The 25,569-nt window shown below is 46.1% G+C and overlaps 1 protein-coding gene across 2 annotated transcripts in view; it reads left to right on the forward strand.

The window, feature by feature from the left end:
* The first annotated feature begins 277 nt into the window (after positions 1 to 277).
* NR4A3 (nuclear receptor subfamily 4 group A member 3) overlaps positions 278 to 25,569 on the forward strand; it is a 40,200-nt gene continuing 14,908 nt past the window's right edge. For both annotated transcript variants that reach the window (XR_014247881.1, XM_082403988.1), the window contains exons 1-7: positions 278 to 839; positions 4,088 to 4,261; positions 6,531 to 7,498; positions 11,448 to 11,577; positions 12,040 to 12,212; positions 21,884 to 22,083; positions 24,316 to 24,494. Coding sequence is in view for 1 of the 2 variants with exons in the window: in XM_082403988.1 (XP_082260114.1) it covers positions 6,533 to 7,498; positions 11,448 to 11,577; positions 12,040 to 12,212; positions 21,884 to 22,083; positions 24,316 to 24,494 (1,648 nt within the window). In the remaining variant the exon portion in view is untranslated. The remainder of the gene's footprint in view (positions 840 to 4,087; positions 4,262 to 6,530; positions 7,499 to 11,447; positions 11,578 to 12,039; positions 12,213 to 21,883; positions 22,084 to 24,315; positions 24,495 to 25,569) is intronic.

Consider the following 25,569-nt stretch of genomic DNA (forward strand, 5'->3'; position numbering starts at 1 on the left):
GGCAAGCAGCGCGGTTGCAAACGGGTTGGCAGCGCGAGTCCGAAAGGCCCCCGGGCCGGGACTGGCCGCGCGGCACAGTTTCCATTGCGCTGCCCTGCAAATGGCCGGGGAACGCGCGCGCGCACACATGCACACACACCCCCTCCCTCGCACACGCGGAACCGGCTGGGCCAGGGGAGGGAGGAGGAGGGTGACGTAGCGTCCCATGGCGTCACATTGACGTCTCGCATTCCAGGCACTCTATGGAGAGGCCGCTAGGGCTCCTGTGGCATAAATGACGTGCCGAGAGAGAGAGCGAACGCGCAGCCGGGAGAGCGGAGTCTCCTGCCTCCCGCCCCCCACCCCTCCAGCTCCTGCTCCTCCTCCGCTCCCCACACACAGACAAGCTCACACCCGCTCCCTCACTCGCACACACAGACACACGCGCGCACACACGCTCCTCACACACACTCCACTCTCTCCCGCGCGCTCACACCCCTCTCGCCCTGCGCCCTCGCGGGTGCAGCGCTGCGCGACAGGCGGACGCCCCTCCCGGTCTCACTTTGCAACGCTGACAGCGCCGGCGGTGGCTGTGGAGGTGGGAACAGAAGCGGCATCCTACCCCCTGGTCGCGGCCCGAGCCAGGACGCCCGCGGAACCCCTCGGCGGCGCTCTCCCATGAGTCGGGATCGCAGCATCCCCTGCCAGCAGCTCACTGCCTCTGGGAGCCGCTGGACTTCTACACCGCAGCCCTTCCGGGACAGCAACTGTGACTCCCGCCCCCCCCGCCGCCCCCAGTGCAGATTTCGGGGCAGCTTTCTAGAAACTCGCTCTAAAGACGGAACCGCCACAGCACTCAAGTACGTATGAGATTCGCTCAGTTAATAGGGGGACTTGCTAAAAAGTTGGCGCGCTGGGAAGCTTAGCTTCTGAAATTGACAACTTTGAGTGTGGGGTTTTCCCCCCTCGCCTCCTCGCTCCGGCTTTGCTCGCGGAGTCGCCGGCGGGTTCTGATCTGAAACTTTTCCCCCGTAGCGGTCCTGCGGGGATCTCTGGAGCTTGTGGGATTCCTCTCCCTACCCAAAGAGGCGAAAAGCCTCTAACAAAGAGGAGGACCGGGATTTGTGCAGTAGCAGCTCCAGCGATGTAATTCAGGGTATTTCGGCTCTAGTTGTCATGGTAATGATGCTCTAGGCGGCGGCGGCGGCAGCGGCAGGGAGTTGCAGCTCCGGTGATGAACGGCAGTAATTTTCCTGCCTTTTAACTAGGATTGAAAATAGGGGCTCCGGTGGGTCCAAGTTAATATGCCTAATGGTGACTCCGAGATGGTTGACTGGGAGGAAGCTTGGGAGGGAAGGGGCCTGGTCAGCAGCGGCCGGAGTTTGCAGCGGCGCTCCGAGGATCTCAGGAAAGAGGGCGTAATTGTAGGAATGTGGCTTATTGTATTGAAATGAGCCTGGGGCTCCACCAGGCACGTCTGCCTGGAGTCGCCGACTTGCCCGTTTACACTTTTCCCTTCGGAGGTAATCGGGTGTAATTGCCGACCCCAGTGCCCCGACACGCGTGGGAACGGTGTCCCTCTCCTCCGGGCCTTGAGTCGGTATGCGAGAGGCGTGTTTTACTCTTAACTGACAGAACTCGCGCTTTTGGAGAAGTTGCTCGTAGTGTTTTACTCTTCATAGAAATGAAAGTTCTCGGTGGTGAGAGGAGAGCGGTCAAGCGGGCGCAGCCTGCGGAGGCTGACTTCCAAAGGCACCTCTAGAACCTGTTGGAAGCTTGGGTCAGTCGTGAGGGAGAAAGCATTTGTCCCTTCATTCCAAAGACCGTTCTTGGAGATTGTCATTTATTTATTATGCCCACGGATTCTCCAGAGGGAAGAGCTGCAAGGAGTAGGGTAATCAGAAATCTCGGGCTATTATCCCAGAGCCCTAGGGTGCCAGGAGAGAGGTACAGGGCGCCCTTCAGTCATTTCATCGCGAATCCAATCCTGAATCTTCTTTTCCCACGACGGAGAAATATTTTATAGAACTGAGCTGGGGAAAGGAACAGCTGGCTAACGCGGCTGCTGAGCACAATGAATGAAGTTTGAGTTTATTCGAGTTCTCTTATCCGAGCAAGACGCTCGTAATGTGAATATCAAAGACCCCTTAGGCCACAGCAGCCTCCACACCCGCTCCCTCCTCCCGAACCCCCCAACCCCCCACCCCCACCCCCGCTTCCCTGGGACCGTGCGCTCGCAGAAATTCTCCCCCGCGGTTTGTCTCCTCTCCCTCTGTCTTTCTGAGAATCTCTGTCTTTCCCTTTCTGTCGGTCTCTTCTCCACTCCTCCTGCCCCCGCCCAACCTCCGCCCCCGCTCCCCAGGGTTGGAAACTCCGTGGAGGAGCCCCGGTCACAATGGTGCGTTTCACGGTTTCCTTCACACACTTCACCACGGGGAGGGGAACACGGGGGTGTTCCTTTCGTCGGCCCACGAGAAAGAAAGGGGCTTTGACAGAGGTAGTTATTTCTTCCTAATTTACAACCCCGAGGCTCCGTGCTCCCGGCCGCGGCGGCCGCGAGCGGGAGCGGAGCAACGTGTTTCCAGGCGCTGAGGCTTCGCCTAGGTAACCGGTCTTTTCGGGGCGGGGGGGTAAGGGTGGGGGGAGAGAGCCGAGGGGCGCTCGGCTCGGCTGTAGGAAGTGCGGTGTGGCTCTTCCCCGCGAACGCCGGGCGCTCGAGAGGAGCCCCTTCCTTGGGGAGACGCTACCCTCGACCACCCCAGTCAGAGGCCTATCCTTGGAGAAAGACTCCGCTTGAAAGGCCGCGGAGAAGGGCGGGAATGCGGGCACCTGGAGATGGTGGTGGGAGGTTGCCAGAGACTCCCACTGAAGATGCGGGAGTGACGGGAAGCGCAAGCTACAGCCGTGGGAAGATCCGCCCTTGCCTGCGCTAGGGCGAGCGCAGGCTTTCTGTAGTATCAGCTGGGGCTGGGGTTGGGGATGGCAAGGGAATCCCCCATTTCCTGGCCGTCGAGGGCTCCCCGGATCTGGGGGCTCCGATAACCTCTTTCCTTTCAGGCAAGCCCGGGGAGCAGGGGCGGCGGGAGACGAAACTTATCCGACACCCGCGGCCCGCGCACCCCCGAGGTTTTTGGAATTTTGGTAGTTTGGGTTTTTTTTTTTCCGAGTCCCCGTTCCCATCCCTTAAGCTGCGAGTGGGTCCGGGCAAAGGGGGCGCTATAGGCCGGAGTTTGGGGCCGTGGGATCCTTACCCGAGGCCTGCCGAAATGCGCTTCTAGCTACAAAGTTTCGCTAAGGCTTTGCGCAGAGACGCTCGCCCCAGAGCCGCTCTCGGCGCCCTCCGGAATGTGCCCCCCTCCGGGTCGCCGGATGGCCCCGAGCCTCGAAGTCGCCCACCCTCTGGGATACCGCCCGCTGGGCGCAGGGGGCCTCCCTCCCCTCTCACCACCAGCCGCAAACGCCAACCGCCTTGTGCCTCGTTTCCAGCGCCGGCCTATTTCCACTGTGTCCTTTTGTTTGCTTGACCCCTGGCCCCCGAAACTCGCGGCTAATAGAGGCGAAGCTCCATTCGCATTTAGAATGAAAGGCGCAGACTTTCTTAATTCCTCGGGGCATTCATGCATTCGTTCCGGACCCTGTGCCTTTCCTATGCAACGTGTAAAATTTGTATTTGAGGGGTGGGGGCGGGTGAAGTTGGAAAATATTTTCCGCTCGTGCACACTCACAGACTCCGATTCGGGCGGAACTCCTTCCTCAAGTGTTCTCCATTCTTCGGTTTTCATGACATCGTTAGCTTGGAACCAATTGTGGGGGCAGATAGATTAATTTCTGGGCGACGACTGGCTGCGCGTTTTTTTAGCCTCGGTTCGGCAACCACAAAACCGCGGTGAGTGCGGACAGCCTTTCCTCGGCTCCCCCAAGGCGCTGTGATGCTTGCTGCCCGGGGACTCCGGTCACCTTAAGCACCGCTTTCTTACCCTTCTAATTCTTTTGTAATTAATGCATTTCTAGAGATCTCTTCAACCCTCACCGCCGTACGCCCAGTCCAGGCCGCGGTGACCCAGCGTGGTCTCACTGTGACCTTTGTCCTCTCTCCTGGTGCCCGCAGAGCCCACTGCGGAAGAGCGCAGCCCGGCAAGCCCCAGCCCTGAGACTGGACCCTCAGCGGAGCCGGGCAGCACCTCCGCCGCTTCGCCCTGCCGGACGTCCTCGCCTCCTCCACTCTCAGCCTCCGCTGGAGAGACCCCCAGCCCCACCATTCAGCGCGCAAGATATCCTCCAGGTAGGTCTGAAGGCACGACCCCTTATTCCTCCCGGGCTGGGATATGTGGGTGGGGGAGCCACATACCCAGCAAGCAGGCTGGTCGACTTGCCCAGCGCCAGGACAGCGAGTGACTGCTGGCCGAGAATTTCACGGCACAGGTGGCTTCCTTGCACGAATCTCCTCTGGATACCACACCCTGTTGCTACCTAGTGGAGCAGCCAGATTAAATTAATCGTATTGCTCAAAGATATTTTTCCTGAGAAAAATGCAAATACACCAACAGATTTCGATCTTTTATACATTTTAATGTCTTCATATTTGCTCTACTTTTAATGCTAATGCATTTAAGTTATGGGATCATTTCGAACAATGCAAAGCATTTTTGTTTGTATAAAACGCAAATCATTTGGGTGCAGACATTTGGATTATTGAAGCTCAAAGGGAAAGAGAGAAAGCATTTGAGCTGAAAACCAAGGAGTAAATTTGATTTGGGCAAAAGAAAGGATTGCAGGTTTGGCTTGTAATACCTCTTTATGCATTTGGTAAAGGGATACCAGGTGCCTGGCCAAAGAGATGCAGATAAATAGAACTCAGTCCCAGCAAGCTCATCTTCTATCTGGAAACCTCAGAAAGACACAAAGAAGAGCAATAGGTAGGGATTGGCAAAGAAGAATGATAGAAAAGACTCATGGAGAAATCCAAGGGAGGAGAACAAATGAAACATCAAGCAGTGTTCTTTCTTTTAAATGACTAGCCTTTCATTTCATCCCAACAACTGGACAGCAGGATAAGTGCTCTTTTAACTTCAAACTAATGAGTGTTTGTAGGGCACTCGGGAAATAAAGGCTTGAACTGGCCTCTCCTCATCACTGCTTCTTCCACCAGGCCCTCAACACCTTTTTACAAGATTTCATCCCATACATGTATGACTCAATCAGATTTGGAAATGTGGGTAAGAGAAAGATGTCAAAGGAAATGTGAAGTATTCACTTTTCTGTTAGTCACAACTTTTACCCCATAGACTCCAAAGACACGTTAAGCACGTGGTTTTCCTTTGGCTCAGAAAAACCAACCACCAGAAACTGCCCAGTTTACTATTTATATTTAGCCATAAAGAAAGGGAAATAATTAGATAAATTATCCACTAGATCCAATATTTCTCAGGGCTTTCTCATCCAGTTCAACCTCTCTGAACAATAGTAAGCACTCCAGATATCATTGCTTTGGGGGCTGAAAGAAACTAAACCTATTAAGAAACTGCTTTCTTTTCTAGGGGTGCTAATTCTTCTGTCATAAGAAAATATGTAGATAACTAACCTATTAGGACGACTGTAAACTATTGTTATAAAGCAGCCACTGATATATTTTATTTCTTAGAATGGGGGAGAAATACACACACACACACACACACACACACACACACACACATATATAGCATATATGGCAGAGAGCAGGTTTGGTGGGTGTTTTGTTGCAGCTGCTGATCTTTTTCTTTGCAGATGGTACAAACTCCCCCGAGTCCATTTCCTGGGCCTACGTTCCTACCTCACCACCTAGCTGGCTGAAATCATCAACAGGGGTCCAGTTTGAGCAGGCTGCTAGCCCTGCTTGGAGGAGTAGGGAGAGGGTGGGAGAAAGCAACCACAATGTGTGTGGGTAGCCTCAGTTGGCACTCATAAAATGTTAGAATGTCACTGGGCCAGTAAGTCCCATGTAGGACACCTTTTTTTTTTTTTTTTTTTCTTTTACTAACTCATAGGTTTACAAATCAAAGCGTGTGACTTGGGGGACCAGTGGTCTCTTTCACCCAAAAGAAACCAACACGGCCTTCACTGGATTTCTTCTTGTCCTCCCAATTTGTGGCTGAGGTCACTTCATTTAATCTCTAGGGCTCAAAACCACTTTTAAAAACACGACTTATGAGGGAAGACATCAAAATTCACAGATACAGTGGAGGACAGGGCAAGGGAGGGAAGGTGGGCACAGAAGTCCTCAGGAGGCTGGGTTTTGGCAACCTGTGGCCCCTTCGGCAGTTTGTCAGGGATTCAACTTTCTTCCCAGGGGAAGAAGGAAGGAAGGAAGGGAGGAAGGAAGGGAGGGAGGGAGGGAGGAAGGAAGGAAGGAAGGAAGGAGGGAAGGAAGGACTCTAAGTCTATGCTACTAGAAGGTGGAAAGAATGTCACTTCCTCTCTATTTCCCATATTAGAGAGTGACAAGTCCATTGCTACCTATTAGCTAGGAAGAGTGCCGACTTGCTTCTGAGAGACCTTTTTCCTCTCCCTTGCAGGTATGCCCTGCGTGCAAGCCCAGTATAGCCCTTCACCGCCAGGTTCCAGTTATGCAGCACAGACATATGGCTCGGAATACACCACGGAGATCATGAATCCTGACTACTCCAAGCTGACCATGGACCTCGGCAGCACCGAGATCACGGCCACGGCTACCACGTCCCTGCCCAGCTTCAGTACCTTCATGGAGGGCTACTCGAGCAACTACGAACTCAAGCCCTCCTGCCTGTACCAAATGCAGCCGTCGGGGACCCGACCTTTGATCAAGATGGAGGAGGGCCGCGCGCACGGCTACCACCATCACCACCATGACCACCACCACCACCACCATCACCAGCAGCAGCCATCCATTCCGCCCCCCTCCGGCCCGGAGGACGAGGTGCTGCCCAGCACCTCCATGTACTTTAAGCAGTCTCCGCCGTCCACCCCCACCACGCCGGGCTTCCCCCAGCAGGCGGGGGCGATGTGGGACGACACGCTGTCCTCGGCACAGGGCTGCATCGCACCCGGCCCGTTGCTCGACCAGCCGATGAAGGCGGTGCCCACGGTGGCAGGCGCGCGCTTCCCGCTCTTCCCCTTCAAGCCCTCGCCGCCGCACCCGCCCGCGCCCAGCCCCGCAGGCGGCCACCACCTCGGCTACGACCCGACGGCCGCCGCCGCGCTAAGCCTGCCGCTGGGAGCCGCCGCCGCCGCCGCCGCCGCCGCCGCAGGCAGCCAGGCAGCCGCGCTCGAGGGCCACCCGTATGGGCTGCCGCTGGCCAAGAGGGCGGCCGCGCTGGCCTTCCCGCCACTCGGCCTCACGGCCTCCCCCACCGCATCCAACCTGCTGGGCGAGAGCCCCAGCCTGCCGTCACCGCCCAACAGGAGCTCGGCGTCGGGCGAGGGCACGTGCGCCGTGTGCGGGGACAACGCCGCCTGCCAGCACTACGGTGTGCGCACCTGCGAGGGCTGCAAGGGCTTCTTCAAGGTGAGCGCTCGCCTCTTCCGGCTCCCTCTCCCCTCCGCAGCCAGCTTCCTCAGACACCCGCTCGAGTGAGCGTCTAAGCGGGCCCTTCCCGGTTTGAGAGGTGTAATGGTTATACTGTGCATTTCAGTAGCCTTTCCTAGCACCCTCACACCCACTTTCTCAGGGTTTTTTAACTTGACGTCCATTACAGGAGGCCCAGACGGGCTTGAGGGGGCTGTGAACTTCCTGACTTGGCGTTACTTCCTGCTCATTTTTATGGAGAGAGCTTTCAGCAGATTCGCAAAGGGATCTGTGACCTCAAAATGCAAACACCTCACTGTGTTCCTATTCTGTCCATCCAGTATATCTGAGGGAATAGAGTCTGTGTGCCAGGCCCTGGGTATTTGTATCTCATTTAATCCTCCTAGTAAGAGCTAGGACTCTAGACTCAAACAGAACTGACATTGAATTTTGGTCACCCACTAGCTATTTTTACTAACTGCGTCTTGAATGTTTAATTATCCTTGTTTCATAGATGAGGAAATGGAGGCTCAGGGAGGTTAACTGCCCCTGGACACACACTCAGAGAGTGAGATGGAGGCAGGATGCAAACTCATGTTTGCATGACCTCAACGTGCCTGCCCTCTTCATAGCTCTGCAGCTGCAGAATAGACAGGGGCAGCTGGTGGATGCAGTTTGGGGCAGCTTGCTCTGTAGAAGATAGCAGCTGGGGTCTCATCATTCCACTCCACTTCTGAGTGTACCACACAGAGTGGGGACACTCTTCATTATCTCAGAGACCCAAAGGAGAATTTTATAGTGGGAGGGTCTTCAGCCTCCCCCTTATTTTGCCCAGGAGGATACTGAAGTCTAGAGAGGTGATTTAGTTGCACATGGGGACAGTTCCAGCTGGTTTCTCCTGACTCTTGAGTTCAGTGCTCTTCTCACCACTCAGGGGGAACAGGCCTTGTTCTCTTGCAGCTCTACTTTTGCTACTGACTCCCAGAATTCTTCAGACACTTAATTCTGTGCCACGCTCCTCACTCCTCACTCCCCTGGCTCTTATGTCAGGCATTTGCAAACCCCCGAATGCTCAATAATCACTTCCTAGCCTTCAGTGTTGGGCAGGGTGGAGGGAGAGGAGAAGCTGGATGCTGATTGGATAATGAGGATTTGGGAGGCCAATAGGATGTATCTGGGAGCATCCTGGAATTGGAGTCAGAACACTAAAATAGGAGTCCTTGATCTGTCACCTACCAATTTTATGATGTTGGGCATGACACTTCCTTCCAGGCCTCAGTTCCCCTATCAGGTGAATAAATTTCAGAGAAAGGCTGTGAGTATTAAATGAGAGAAAACATTTATGAAAGCACTTTATAAGCTTTAAAGGGCCATAAAAGAATAGTTCATTATAAATGAAAATACAGACATTTATTAAAAAATGCACATGTGTGCATTGGTATACATACCAACAAGCAACAGTTATTTTTGATCTGGAGCTAGGAATCATGTGATTAACTTCTGCAGATAAATGAGAAAATGCTTGTGGAAAGATTTTGCAGTATGTTAAATGCCATACAGGAGGTATGCAGGATTATGATGTTTTAAATGTAGAACCGTCGGTTTAGCCGTTTTTTTCTGTCTTAACTACACAAGCTTTACTTTCAAGTAACTGCATTCCTTTAGCAGATTTGCTTTTTACAGCATTTCAGCGGAAATGCTGAAAGGCAGTGAAATGGGCAGCTGAAAGGCGGAAAAGAAAGAAAAACGAGAGAAGTACAAGTAATCCACAAATATAATCACCCCTGAATTGACCAAAATACAGGAGTGGTGATACATTCCTCGTCTAGAAATGTCAATTAAGTGTTCCCCAACAGCATCCTTTTTCTGTAGCAATATCTTGAAAACAAATCTATACTTGAAAGGGTAGGGGTAGGATAAGGGAGAACCACCCCACAGATCCGTTAATTAAGGGAACGGGAGCAGGTTTTACCCAGTGGCTTTCTACCATTAAATTGAATTCTTTAAAAATGTGACATGAAGTGCAGTTAATGATGGGAATTCAGTGATTGAACCATAACGATCTCTCCCTGTCCTTAAACTATTGTGCAGGCATACACAAATGTGGGGAAGGTTTGAGGTTATTGGGAAAACGTATACCTGAAGCAAAATGCCACCAGCACTGAAACTGGGATATCCTTGAGGACGATGGCAAGAAGTAGAGTTTTTTAAATTACTTCATGTTCAATGAAAGAGAGCTTCATTTAGGAAACACAAGTTTCCTACCCTTACAAACTGCTGCGAATTTAAATGGTGGAGGGGCTTCCCTGGTGGCGCAGTGGTTGGGAGTCTGCCTGCTAATGCGGGGGACGCGGGTTCGGGCCCTGGTCTGGGAGGATCCCACATGCCGCGGAGCGGCTGGGCCCGTGAGCCACAACTGCTGGGCCTGCGCGTCTGGAGCCTGTGCTCCGCAACGGGAGGGGCCGCAATGGTGAGGGGCCCACGCGCCGCGGTGAAGAGTGGCCCCCGCTTGCCACAACTGGAGAGGGCCCTCGCACAGAAATGAGGACCCAACACAGCCATAAATAAATAAATAAATAAATTTAAATTAAAAAAAAAAAAAGCATTTAAATGGTGGAAACCTCAGAAGTATGTTTGTGTTTTGGAAATTTTGCATTTTAAACTAAAATCACCTGCTAAAGCAGGGAAAATGTATCTGGCTTTAAATTTTATATAAGCAGTTTAGAAATGATCTCTTAAAATGAAATTAAAAGGTGATAAAAAAAAAGGTGATAGAGTGAAAACTGATACAAGGGGGTTGAGAATTGCTGAAAATTAAAAAAGAAAGTAAATCTATTTAGAATTTTAGACACAAAATAGATCACCAATCCCAAATTACCTGGATTTCTTTTTTTTTATGCAGCCCAGGCTTACCAAATAAATTCCAACTTTCTGCTCTATTTGGAGTTGAATATATTCAGGTAATTTCTGAATGAGTGGTAAATACACATCCATTTGCACAAATGTTTTTAATTTTTTTAAAAAAATCAAGCATTCTCTTATATTTGGAGCATAAAATATCCTTTATTATTTCTTCATGTTTCATTTTTAAATTATACATGATTCTGAAGAATACAACATTATTTTATACCCAGGCCCAAGTTTTATGATACATCTTTTACAGTATGGCTGTTTTGATGTCTGTGTCAATATTCATTTATGAAATAACCAATTAATGGGAATTTTCATTGAAAATATATGGCTCTCATATTCCTTCTTTTATCTCATTCTTTTTGTTTGGTTGGTTTTTTTTTTTTTCTTTCTTGGATGTGATAGCGGTTTTTAGTATCCCGTTTTACGATTTTGCTTTCAAAAATGAGAAATGGACAGTTTACCATTCTTTTAAAAATAAAATACACTACACAAGCTGATTAAGTGATTTTTTTTTGCGTTAAAACATTATTTCCTATATGTTATAACTAGACAAGTCCTCGTTTTTGCTTTTTATGATTTCATCTCTATTGGGGAACAAAGCCAGTTTCTGTGATATTTGACTTACAATAGTGATATCCAGCAAAGTACATCCCAGATAATTTTGATTTTATTTTAATAAGGTCAGCAATAATCAGGGGAGTGGAACAAGTAGAAAATTGTTCCCAAAGGGATATTAAAAGTGAATCTAATCCTCCAAGGTATGATATGTTGACCTGGTAATTTCAGATATGATTTTATCATTCAGACTTGGGTGTCTCCTGAGACTTGCTTCAGAACAATCCGAGATGATTTTCATTGTCAGCAGCTAACACTAATAAAATTGTTTTTCCTGCAGGCTAGCGTGTTAGGAAATTAAATTTATCTAATTATACGAATTGCACTGTCGCTTTTCACATTGTAATTAAAATACATCTTGTCAGGTCCTACCTCTTTCCAGAAACTATTAGTTGACTATCTCTGTATTGTATTTCCTCAGAGAACGGTGCAGAAAAATGCAAAATATGTTTGCCTGGCAAATAAAAACTGCCCTGTAGACAAGAGACGTCGAAACCGATGTCAGTACTGTCGATTTCAGAAGTGTCTCGGTGTCGGAATGGTTAAAGAAGGTATGGATATAATGCTTTTTGTCCAGCTTGCTTATAAATATTCTCAGATATCACTGAAAAAGTTAATATTTACATTAGAATGGTGAAGTTTCCTAGTTTCCCTTTCTTTTCAACATTTTATTTTTATGGTGTATATTTACGTTCAAAAATAGCTGAGGTCTACTTATTCTAATTTCTCAAAATCAATAGAGAGCTTGTGTACATACATCTTTGTTCTATTTGAGAAGGAGACTTTTAGGGCTAATTCATTACCAAATGTAAGTATGGGGTGGCTTTTATGCTGCTTGTTTCAACTCTCATTAAATCGTTGTGTGGATATTACTCCAAACTTATTGCCCCTTTTAAATGGTTGGTCTCATTAATGATTTGCTCAACTGTAAAGTGTTTTGATTCCTTTTTGTGATTTATGGCTGTTGATGGATATCTTTGAAGACATTTTTTCTTTGTTTCTCTCGGTATCAGTCGTGCGTACAGATAGTCTGAAAGGGAGGAGAGGTCGGCTGCCTTCCAAACCAAAGAGCCCATTACAGCAGGAAGCCTCTCAGCCCTCTCCACCTTCTCCTCCAATCTGTATGATGAACGCCCTCGTCCGAGCTTTAACAGACTCAACGCCCAGAGATCTCGATTATTCCAGAGTAAGTTTTATGATGTCTTGCTCTTGAATGAATGATCAGGGTCTCTATTCATGATAATAGTAATAAGAGTGGATTGAATGGCTTCGTGCCTGGCACTGTGCTCAACCGTTTTCATACCTTTTCTCTACTTTTCACTTCACTTAGCAATTCCAGTGCATCCATTGCACCAAATAATTTTTGCCTTATTGAATCTCTAAATGCCTTAACAAATGACCCTGACCGTGCTGCACCTGTCATACCCATTGTTGCAGGATTCCTGATGGTTGTGCCAATGAAAATCTGCACAGGTGAATTACAATTTGTACATTTCTTTCATGCTTTAGACAAAGTGACTACTTTTTTTTTTTCCATATTGTGACCAAACCATCTGGGTAAGCTTCAAGTTATCCTTAAACAGTTTACCCAATTGCACCGGCATTGACTGACCTACTGCTTATACTGAGGGATTAAACCATTGATGGAGAGGAGCAAACTCTGGCCTTGACATCGGGAGGTGTCAGGAGGACTGGGATGGAATGCTACCTCTGCTGCTTCCTGCCTGGGTCACCTGGCTCTTGCTGTTGGCTTTCTCATCCTTACAGTGGAGATGATTACAATAGTTAACCTCAGAGGGGTGTTTTGAACATCAGTCACACAGGAATGACGGTTGAGAAAACATTTGAAAACTGTAAATGATTACCAGTGTTGTTATTTAAGCCAACCAAAATATATTAACACTTTTATTTCATATGGGATATAGTAAAATATCATCAGTTTGAGCCCTGCAAATTCCCAGAAATTTGGATAACACAAAGAAGAATGATGAGAAAGGATTTTCTGAGCAAAGGTATAAACATTACTGGAAGGCAGTTTTAAAAGAGACTTAGAAAAGCAGACTTCTAGTAAGACAGGGTCTCACCAAAGAAGAAAAGAAAGGAAAAAGATCTCAATCATTGAGCAATTTCTACATGCTAGGCATTGTGGTACTTTGTCTCATCTAACCATTGAAAGAAACATGAACTGTACGAATGGTTAATCCCACCGTAAGACAAGAAAACTTAGAAACACAGTTTACGCACAGATAAGAGAGATACCAGTCCAGGGATCCCCAGTTGGTTGATTTGGCTTGGCAGCAGCTACCAGATTGCCCTCTCCAGGTCCAATCAGTATTTCAAACTTCTGGTTGAAGGGCTGGCCAAGAGTGTGAAAGTGTCTGCCATATGCCCTCCTTTTAGGCTGCAATGTTGACAAAAGTGAAGGGGTGATTTGTGTATCTGCTGTGATCTTCCTTCCCTCATCCCCTCCCTCACTGTAGGTTGTGAAGCCTCCTCTCCACACTTGAGCACAAGACTTCATAAGAGAAGCATGGTAGACCCTTAGAATCAAAGGTTGAGGACTCTTACTCTGATTACAAGTAGCATCTCTTGACTGAAGTCAAGTCTCAAATAATAGTCTAACAGAATAATGCAGTGATTAAGGGCTTAGGTTTTGGAACCATGCAGGCCTTGATTAAAATCCCAACACCATCATGTACTAGTTGGGTGATCTTGAGCAACTGATTAAATCTTTTAATGTGTCAGTTTCCTCATCTGTGTTATGGAGTAATAGTAATAATATCTACTTCCCAGGGTTGTTTCTGGGAAGTTTAAATAAGATGATACTTGTCAAAGGTTTAGCACAGTGCCCTGTATGTTATCTCCTTGACCAAAACTTCTTATTCTATCCTTTGTTGAACGTTCTAATGAGTATAAACACTACACATGTCAGGTGCTATGTAGCAAAACCACTAAGGTAAGTGTTATGATCTCTCATAGATGAGATTAAAACTGAGAAAGGCTAAAGGACTGACTTGCCCAAGGTCACATAGTAATAGGTATCAGAGATAGAATTAGAAGCCAAGTGGGCCCAATTTGGCCCCCAAAGTCTGTGCTCTTAAAACCATAATTCGTTGCATCTCTGGTTTCAGTGAGAGTGGGTGATAGAAAAGCATTTGGGAATAAAAACTTTTCCATGAGCCAACTCTGGCCTTCCCTTACGCAATTCATCTGAATTAATGAAGCTTCTTGGCACTGCCTTCACTGAGGCTACAGCACACAATCTGACATTGTTCTGGGGCATTTGAAATCACTATTGATGGCCAGTCCAGAGGTTTAGTCCACAAAGTGATTTGGTGGGTTGGGGGGGACCCAAATTATCCAATTATTGGTCTACATGGCCTAATTAGTTATTCAGAGGCAAACCCTACCCTGTACTTTGAGTTGTCCCAGCTGGGAACTGCCTCACACTGAAAAATCAATCCACTGTGTTTGCTTGCTTCTGCACCATTCAGGGTGTTAGACTAGAGTCATCATCCTCATCAACAAACATTTATCCAATTTAATTGTTAGCTTTGCCCAAAATAACAGATTGACCATGCCAGAGTCTGGGTCACACTGATACTACCTTTGGGGCCTGGCTCAATTTTGTAAAGCGTATTTATTTTAATTGCATTGTTTTGGAATTGGGTTGAACCTCATAGCTTGGATTCTCCTGCTTTTAGATAGCTTTACAAAATTATCAAAAATTGGACCCAAATCAATTAAATTAAAAGTCTCTTTTAATAAAATACAGTGAGTTTTCATCAAAAACTTGGATGAAGGCAGAGAAGGCATGCTGATCACATTTGCAGATGACAGAAAGCTGGGAGGGATCGCTAATATGATGGATGTCAGTGTCAACATTCAGAGTGATTTCGACAAGCTGGAACAGGATGGGCTGAAACCATCGTGAAGAAAGGTCACAAAAATAAGTGTGAAGCTCAGCATTTAGAATTTTTTAAAATGGGAGAGCCTTGGCCTGTCAGTGGTTCATGTTAAGAAGATCTCAGGAGTTTATTCCATACACATTCAGTAAGAACCAACAAAGTGTGCAGTGGAAGGGAGGGATGCTAAATTAGCTTAGACCTCAGTAGTAGAAGCATGGGGCTAGAACCAAGTTGATGGTGTCCCACGGACTCTGTCCTGTCAGTGCACACTTCAAGGATGGAGTTCAGTTCCAAGCTGGGATTTAAGAGGATCCAGTGTATGTATGTGGATACACTGTTTCTGGAAACTCGAAAGGGATGGTTGAAGGAAATGGAAATACGTAGACAGAAAGGGAGAAGATTTGGCAGGATTAGGTCACACTTTGGCCCTGTCGCCAAGAGGACTGTTGCTCCCAAGGGCAGAACTAGAGGGTGAAGGAGGGGGCCCTTCCAGCTCACTCTGAGGGCAAGGAAGAACTTTCCTGGCTATAAGAGCTGCTGTGGAAGCGTGAGTTCATCAACACAAGTTGTCCTTATGTAAGGACAACACATAACAGGGTTCCTCACAGGAGAGAGGTTATTTTGGCTGATACTAATTTCCTTCCAACGCTAAGATTTTATGATTCTAGGGTTTACCTTACTGTCCCTAAATGCAAGTGAATATATATACATATACATGTAAGAATATGTGTTGTTAAACAACTTGTTACTTCACAAGATTGAATTTGCTTCATTCTCTTTTAAAAAAAAATTAGCATAAAATGAATGAAGCAAAATGAATTTATTGAATGCCTACTTTGAGCCAGGCACCATCACATACATTCTTACATAATTTCACTTAAACCCAGTTTATGTGGTACAATTTATGGTTTCAGTCATTTTTTTAATGTCATTCATTGAAATTCAATTTTCATATTACCTTCTCCTTAAAGTTTTTTATTTATTAATTCATAGAACTGGAGGTGATCTTGAGGTCATCTAATCCAAAACCCATATTTCAGAAGACTAAATAAAGGCTTAAAAAGGCTAAGTGGCTTGCCTAAGGTCAGTGGCAGAGCTAGGGTTAGACCCAAATCTCATCACTCAAAGTAATATGTTTCTCTTTCACCATACTGCCACTTCTGTTTAATGGCAATATACTAGTTTTTTTTTTAATAGAAGCTTTATTAGATTTTAAAAATTACAATAAGAGTAATTTATAAAAGGCAGACCATTTAGAAGTGAATAAAGTGAAAAATGAAAGTCTCTTCTTCATTTATTCCTGCCTAATCTATATCATAGTGGTATATATAATTTTACATTTTAAATAAGAATATGCCCTGTCAGTTTTGAGTCAGACAGTTGGCTTGACCAAAACAGTTTATTAAAGATGCTACCTTCCCCCAGTGAATCAGAGAAATGAGAAAATGTTTGCCGGGCAGGTATGTTCTAATCTTGTACCTGCCTATGTGGCTTTAAGGTAGTAAGTGAGCATTTTCCTCATTTGTGGGAAAGGGAGGTGGAGGAGTTGTTCCAAGTCACAGAGGGAAGGGGGTTTTCAAGGCCAGAAAGAGAGCTCTTCGCTCTGTGAAGCGTTCCTGGCTCTGGGAACTTTTCTTCTCCTTTGGGCCAAACTTCTCTCCTTCAAAAGTGAGCTCAGATCATTGTATATCAGTGCAGTCAAAACATGTCACATTTGATTTGTTTCTCCTCAAAATGTTGCTATTCTGTACCCCACAGTTGCTTTTAATTTAGCATTACAAGTATATATAGATACTGGGCTTGTCTTCAGAGCCTGCATAATTACTAATGAGAAAATGCACTTCACATCCTCATTAGTTGGTCATTTCAAGTATTTTCCAGCAAACTAGGATGTTTTCTGGTAATGGGTGTCACTTAGTATAGTAACAGACTCCAAACACAAGAGATACTGCCCAGATAAAACCAGGCACCAGCAAGTGGCATTTAAATATGTTAACAAGATGGCCTAAGAAATGGTTGACACGTGTTAAACCTACAAAGTAAACATCATGAAGATTCTGCAAAGAGGGTGCTTTCATGAAGCTACTCAGAAGACCCTCTCAAATTGCCACCAACTCACTAGATGATTTCAGGCAAGTTCTGCCCTGCTGTAGGCCTCAGTTTTCTCATCTGAAGGCCGAGGAGATTGGACTAAATGCACTGCCATGATCCCTTCCAGCCTTCTCCTTCCCTGACCCTCTGATTCCCCTATGGGTACAGGTCTGCATTTCCCAAAGTGTGGTGCCCAGACCGCATGTATCAGAAGGAGTCAGGGTGTTTGCTTAAAATGCAGATTCTCGGGGCCACACGCAGGCCCACTGACTCAGAATTGGGGGACGGGGGAAGGCAGGCAGGAATCTGTATTCTAAAGAGGACCTTGGATGATTCTTTGGCACACTAAGCCTTGAGAACGATCGATATGGTTTAATAAGAACAATTCAATTTTACCTCGTATCTCCTATTTCCCAACTTTCTTGGGGTTGAAAAGGAATAAGCAATAGAGATAAGTTTAACAGAAAGTAATTGATTCATTTAACAGTTCTTCCAGAGCAGTGGACCCGTTAGAACAAGATGCAGCTCCTGCCCTCATGGAGCTTACAGGCAAGTGAAGGAGACAGAAAGTAAACAAATATGTAACTGCAGTGATGCCATTGACGGGAAGAGAGGAGGGTTTTTTGGTTTTGGTTTGGTTTTTTAGAGAGGGGAGGCAATTAGATCAGAAAAGAAGAAATTTGGGATAAAATATATTCATTGCCAGTTTTTAAAGTGTCACTTTTTAAAGTGTAAGAACCTAAGAATATGTATACATAGTTTGGCTCATAGAACGATAACATCTAAAATATAAAGAAATATAAGGACCCAGGGAAAAGTAACATTCTAAGTGGAAACAAAGTGTTCTTAGGACATTTTACATATTTAGCCAGGACTGACACTGAGGTAGAGTAAATAGCAGATTCCACTCTGCTATGAAAGCATCACATTGCTAAATTTTAGGGCTGGTGTTCACCAAGGGTCTCACGTAATTCCCAAATAACTTATTTTAGGCCTAGGTTGTGGCTGAAATCTGACCTGTATAGCCATAGTATTGCCATTTGAAATGTGTCAACTCAATTTAGTTTAAATAGTATTCACTGTTTTTTGCAGCTCTAGATTCTCAACCTAAGTGCTTCGGAGAAATCTGCATTAGACGTTAGCTATCAGTAAATGCAATATTGTGTCTTTGACTAGTGGTAAAACCTGATTATTGATTATCCGTATAGGCCGGAATAAAAAGCATAAATAGGAAAAAAAAGATTCATTTTTAAAGTCTTTCTCTATTTGGCCTATGTCTGATTAGAATAGTCAATAAACAAGTATTTCTAGATTTTTCTTTGGTGAACCCCGAAGCTGCTTATCCCAGAGACAGAGGGATGTAGGGGAGCACAGAAGCAGAGATGGGGGTCTGGTTCTTCCAACTCTACATCCAGTATTCCTTAGCGAGGTGTTTATAAACTGCTAGTCCGGGCAGAGAAAGACTCTAAAACGTTTTGTTCCATTTCTTTAAATCTTATGTTCAGTAGAGGGGATACTTGATTTGTCTTTTCCCCCCAGCACTTGATGCTGACCCTCCAGTCACCCCCAAGTTACTGGTGGCTCAGGCTGAATCCAGTTTGGCTCCAGAATTCTGAAACGTGAACCAGAATCACTGCAGGTGAAGCTCAGAGGGTCTGGCTGGAGTCTGGCACACGGGGCCCGCTGGCTTTCCTCCCTGCTGGACTCTATCAGAGAAAACCGCACACACAGGCAGCAACTGCATTTCCCTGTGTGCAGGATGCATGAAATGTGAGCCCAGCAGGGGTGGAGGCCTGCAGAGGACCCCGGGGGAAAGCTAAGTGCTCCGGAGGATTCTGAGCAAATATTGGAAGCAGGGAGATTATTGAGTTGTGAGCCATGGTTTCAGGGACTTCAGTGCAGGAGAGAGCTGTTAGGTCCCATTCCCTGACATTCTTTAGTCTTTTTTTCTCCATTTAACACACTATTTTAAAACAATAATGCTGAATCAGTATCAAATTCCAGGTAATACCGTCATACCTGGTGTGATTAGCAACATTTAGAATCATCAAATGCAAGAGCCATCACATGGAACATTCACCAGGATAGATGATGGTCTGGGCCATAAAGCACACCTTAACACATTTAAAAGAATAGAAATCATACAGTGTCTGCCGTCAATCCCACAAAGGAATTAAACTAGAAATCAGTAACAGAAAGATAGCTGAATGCAAGAGCCAGAAGGAATCAGCTAGTCTAGTCACTTCCAACTTCAGAGGCAGAAATAAACCCAGAGAAGTTAAGTGCCTTGTCTAGGGCTGCACAGCAAGTCAGTGCCAGAGCCTGGAGGAGGTCCCCATGACCTACTGCCTGATCCAACATTCTTTCCTCAACTCTGAATTACCTGGGAGTTTCACATGTAGTGCTGTCAACTTTCTAAAGGTGGTGCTGCCCTGAATTTCATCCTGCCCCTGGAGAGCATATGGAATTAGATTCATATAAGAAGAGAAAGTTTAAAAATAAAATCTTTTTTCTTTCCACTCTCCTCCAGTTAATAGTATGTGTGCTGGAAGGAAGTAGTGGGGAGTGTCTGTGACACCAGTATCATGCTGTCATCCTTGAATATCTGTGGGAAGGATGACTGCTTCCTTCTCCTGGCCTTTGCTTCCGTGGTCCATTACAACACAGAACATCCAGGGCTTCACAGAATCCAGGCCCTGGGTGGATTATTGGGAACAGAGGAGCCAGGGATTTGAACTGGACCTGATATTATGGGATCCTAGAAAAAGTCAGGGCTGAAAATTGGAAACCTTCCGGTTCAACCCTTTCCCCCATTTTATAAATATGGAAGCTGAGGGACAGTGATAACTCCAAGTATCAAAACTGTTATCAGTATCATCACTATCGTCATGTGTTAAACACGTTCTGTGCGTCAGGTCCTCTGCATGTATTATCACATTTAATCATCACAACAAAATGTTAAGGAAGATATTATCCCCATTTTACAGAGGAGAAAACTGAGGCTCAGAAAAGTGAAGTAATTTACCCCAGATAACTATAGCAGCAGAGCTACATTATTTCACAAATTAGGAGCCTAGACAAATCTAGGATCAAAGTGGCTTGGCTCCTTGTCTGATGTTTCTTTTCTTATTTCATGATGCCTCTTGGGAAAACACAAAGGGAAAAAAAAGACCCAATTAAGACAAGTGCCTCATTTCCTCAGACCTGTGTAGTTCTACAGTGAGCACTTGGCTGCTTATTGGCTGTTTGTCCTCCAGCCAGGTTAGAGTACTGTTGCAAACCTAGGCACTCCCCTGACTGTTCTTTCATGGAACAATATTCAACAACTGTTTATTGAGCGTCAATTATGTGCCAGTCACTGTGTTGACAAAATATGGGACCAAATGAATACATACATGGAGAACTCCAATTAAAGCAAAGCAAAATACTTTTTAAAACTATCCTACAGGCCACCAGCTAGTAACATCAGACCTATTAACAGCCAGGAGGTGTAGGACTGGAAATCACAGAGCCATGTTTAAGTCTTGGCTGTATCACTGTTGGTTATGTAACTTGGGAAAGTCTATTAACCTTTCCAAGCATCTTTGAGCCTCAGTTTCCTCATCTGTAAAGTAAAGATTAAAATCCATGCCCTTTGAGGATCAACTTGAGAGACACAAAAGCACACTCAGCTGTGTTCGTATGAAGGCAATGACGTGCATATTTACATGAATGTTTTTGCACATCTCCTAAGTCTCTGTGTTGTTGGTTGTCCCTTAATTATTATCTCGCTGTATCAATCTTCCTGCCTGATGCAGGAAAGATTTTCCTCCAGTGATTCAAGCAAAACCCAGGCTCTACCAGCATATCTAAAAGCCGTGTCAAGACTTTATCCCTGTTTGTACCTTTCTTCTCCTGGGGCCCTCTAGATCAATGATGTCCAATAGGATGTTCTGCCGTGATGGAAATGTTCTAAACACATGTGACTATTGAGCACTTGAAATATGGCTAGCGTGACTGAAGAACTGGATTTTAAATTGTATTTAATTTTCATTAATTTTAGTAGCCGCGAGCCCTGAGTCTGATGGCACACAGCTGCCTGGGCCCTGCCAAGGACACACTCCTTCCTGACTGCTTCCTTGTTTTATCTCTCAGGAATCCATCTGCAGCAAGCATCCATCTTCTCGTATTGGTCAATTCCGTGATTCTCAAACTTCACTGTGCATGAGAATTCACCTGGAGATCTTGATAAAACAGTTTCTTGGGCCTACCCTCAGAGTTTCTGATTCTGTAGGTCTGGGGCAGAGCTGGAGATTTTCATTTCTAACACATTCCCAGGTGTTGCTGTTGCTGCTGGACCGGGGCCACAGTTTGAGAACCAGGGGTTAATTAAGCATCTTGTTTGGAGACAGCTGTGCCTTAGGGAATCTGTGGATCCTGGAGGCTGGTGCAGACACAACCCCCTGGGGTAACGGTTCTCAGCACAGCAGCCCTTTGGAATCACCTGGGGAGCTTTTAAAATTCCTGATGGCCAGTCCCGATCCCAGACCAGTTAAATTAGAATCTCTGTGGATATGACCCAGACATGAGTGTTTTTTTAAAGCTCCCCAGATGATTGCAGTCAGGATTGAAAACCACTGCACTTAATGGGACTTAAGCAAATTTCATTGACTATTAAGTGGTAACAGAATCCACTCTATTTATGTCACAGGGCTATTGTGAGAATCCGATGAGACTGTGATTGCAAAAAGGTTTTATAAACTGTGGCACCTAAAAGTAAGGATTTAGGTGTTGAAAATCTTGGAAGAGCCAAGCTGCAAATGATGCTGTTATCCCTGTTGGATTGAGATAACGCCGCTATCTGTGGTTTGCATTCTAGTACTGTCCCACTGACCAGGCCACTGCAGGCACAGATGCCGAGCATGTACAACAGTTCTACAACCTTCTAACAGCCTCCATTGACGTATCTAGAAGCTGGGCAGAAAAGATTCCCGGATTTACTGATCTCCCCAAAGAAGATCAGACATTACTTATAGAATCAGCCTTTTTGGAGCTGTTTGTTCTCAGACTTTCCATCAGGTAATTACTTTTATTTTTTCTTCCTCAGTCCACTCCTTCCTTTGAAGAAGTTTGAAACCTGCTGTGTTTGTAACTAAGTCAGCAGTGAAAAGTTTGCTCAAGATGGACATATGAAATATGACCAGGCATTAAAAAAACTGAGCAGTGGGTGGAGCCCTGGGCTGGTAGCCAGGACTCCTGGGTTCTAGTCTCAGTTTTAATACAGACTTGCTCTAAGACCCTGAGCAGGTCACTTGCCTCACCAGGAATTTAGTTTCCTTCTTTGTAAAATGAGAATGTTGGGTTTGGTGTTCTCTAAAGCCCCTTGTCGCTCACATTCTGTGATTCCAGGAAGATTCTCATGGTGCATAAGGTATTTCCTGGGAGCAAGTATTTGTTTTGAACGTTGCATTTACCTCCCAAGGTTCTATTTAACAAATTGCTGTTCTCATACACCAGGTGGGGCACTGAAGAGTTCCCACAGCTTCTCAACCCCCAGTGTTTACTCCAAGAGAATAGCTTCTGGATCAAAAGATTTGGTTCAACTTATGACACTCAGTGACACCAAACACAAAGAGGAGCTGATTTTTCTAAAAGCTGGAACCTGGGATCTAAGCTTCTCTCTTAAAGTCCACATTAGCATTTTAAATTTCATCTTCCTTGCTTCCTTTTAGTTATATATTTATAGGAGATGGTACCAACATTTTACCAATTTTATAGGAAAAATCATCACCTTTCCCCTCTTTGTCTTCCCTACCACCCCCTCCCCAGTTTCATACCATACTACCAGAAACTCTCACTTAAAGTGCAAATTCCCATGCCTCATTCCCAGCTATTTTGGTTTGGATCTGCCTTGAAGGAAGTCCAGAAATCTGCATTTTTAAGTCATGCTCCAGCGATTCTGATGCCGGTGTTCTGAGGTCTGGGTTTTAAACCCTGAGGTTGAATCATTCGGTCCCGTGTGTCCCTCTGTGGAGGGATCTGTGGGAGAGGCTGAGGTGGAGTTACTAGACTGCCAGTAGTTAGCACAGTTACTGCCACTCCTGTGTGTGCAGGAGCCACGCTGAGCCAGCAATGTGACTACCATCTATTAGGCAGGCAGCAAAGGATTAAGTAGGTGATAAGCTCCATGAGAGCAGGCACCACAGAGGCCCTGTTTACCAGGTGTTCTCCAGTGTCTGGCTAAGGAATGGGTACAGGCTTTGTGCTCAGGAAATACTTTCTGAGTGAATGAATGAATAAAGCTGTTCATCCAAGAGGCACAATTAAAGTGACATTAACTTGTTAAGGCAGAAGGCCAGGAGAGAGAAATATGTGGCAAGAGATTTGAAAATTAAAGGAATTTAAGATTAAGGTAAGGACCACCTAGAATTCAGAATTAGTTAACACCTAACACTCATTGGCCTCTTGTATACCAGGCATTGTGCATGGGCTTTCAAATCCTTTATTTCATTCAATTCCCACAACATTCTTTGGAGGTAGCAATTATAATTCCTGTTTTATAGACAAGGAAAAGGAAACTCAGAAAGATTAAAGGAGTGCCCAAGGCCCCACAGCGAAGTGGTGCTAACTAGAAGTTCCAGGGCACCTTTCATTAGAAAAGAATGGGATGACTATGGACATAATATAAACTATCTGGATGGGTTGAGAAATAACCCTCTACAGCCCCACTGTTTAAAGCAGAGAATGTAATACAAAATAAGGACTCTTTTTATTTTAGACCACTGTTCAGTTTGTCATTGACTTCTGGAGCTTGCAGGAACTTGGTGTTTTTAGAGTCTGCACAATGGAATTGTAGTGTCTAGCCTCGGGCCTTATCACTTTTTGACATTTAAGAAAATGAAAGAGAAGTCGAAGGAGCGAAGTGGGAAGGAGGACTGAAGGGAACAGTCTCGTGTTCACTGCAGAGAGAGACTGGGCACTGGGCTTCGCTTCCACCATCCGTGAGTCCCAGGATGAGCCAGCAGCTGCTTGTAGCAATAAGAGAGCAGACGCCCCACCCCGAGCATCCCCAGGGCTGAGGCTCACCAAGGAAGTCAGCAGACAACCCAACCGGTGGTGGTTGTTTATCCCAGGAGCACAGTCTTGTTCATGGAGGGCGTCTGGACAGGTTTCACAGCACCACGCTGGGTTTTGGACGCTGCCCCAAAGCTGTGCGGGTGCCTGTGTGTTATGATGTTATCCCACTGGACAGACTGAACAGACCTATTTAATGTGTCTCTGTCCCTCACCCACCGCGACTTTCTCTCGTAGGTCAAACACTGCTGAAGATAAGTTTGTGTTCTGCAATGGACTTGTCCTGCATCGACTTCAGTGCCTTCGTGGATTTGGGGAGTGGCTCGACTCCATTAAAGACTTTTCCTTAAGTTTGCAGAGCCTGAACCTTGATATCCAAGCCTTAGCCTGCCTGTCAGCACTGAGCATGATCACAGGTAAGCACCACCCTGCCGTGACTTGAAGGGACTGTGTCCCCCTCTCTCTCCTTTCCTGGCTTATGGTAGATTCTGGCTTTGGCTGTCACACACACAAGAAATTAGGAAACTGATTGCCACTTTGCTGAAATCTGCTGTTTACCCTAGTTTAAAACAAGAGACAGGGACTTCCCTGGTGGCGCAGTGGTTAAGAATCCGCCTGCTAATACAGGGAACACGGGTTCAAGCCCTGGTCCGGGAAGATCCCACATGTCGCGGAGCAACTAAGTCCATGCGCCGCAACTACTGAGCCTGCGCTCTAGAGCCCACGAGCCACAGCTACCGAAGCCCAGGCGCCTAGAGCCTGTGCTCCGCAACAAGAGAAAGCCCGTGCACAACAATGAAGACCCAGTGCAGCCAAAAGTAAATTAATTAATTAATTAATTTAAAAAAAAAAAAAAAAACCACAAGAGACATACACCTGCAACTCATTGTCATGAACTTCCAGGAAAGAGGATTCCCAGTCTATTTGGTTATTGTCAACAAACCCAATAGATGAAAATCTAAGTTTCCACGGGACCTCCGTGGGCAGTTGGAGTCACTGCTTCAGGGTTATTTTTACGGGGGGTTTGGAAGGAAGATTACCTTAACCAGCCTGTTCCTGTGGGGCAGAGGGGCGAGTCTTCCCTTTTCCCCAGTCCTTGGCTAGTAACCCAAAGTAAAACCAAAGAACTGCACACACATAAAACACACCTGTATTTATTTACAGCTTTATTTAGCAACTTTGATTGGCAGAGGACTGAGGAAAATGGATATTCATATAAAGCAAAAATGGTTTAACTCAACGATTTTGACGGGTTAAAAGCAGAAGCCTAAAATATAGTCAACTTCTTTGTTATGCCATTCTCCCCCTACGTGTCACTCCCTCTCTATCCTTTGGGAGATAAAGGATTCCAAGGCAGAATGAGACAGAAAGAGAAAGGCACAGTGGGTAAGAGAGGGGATACCATCTCCCTGTGGCTGCTGGAGGCCGCAGGCCCCAGCTCCCCTTTGCCCCTTTACACTTTCAGAGTTTCCTGTTCGATCTCATCCTTCT

The sequence above is a fragment of the Balaenoptera borealis genome (assembly GCF_965194805.1).
Source record: "Balaenoptera borealis genome assembly, chromosome: 8".
NCBI classification, from domain to species: domain Eukaryota; kingdom Metazoa; phylum Chordata; class Mammalia; order Artiodactyla; family Balaenopteridae; genus Balaenoptera; species Balaenoptera borealis.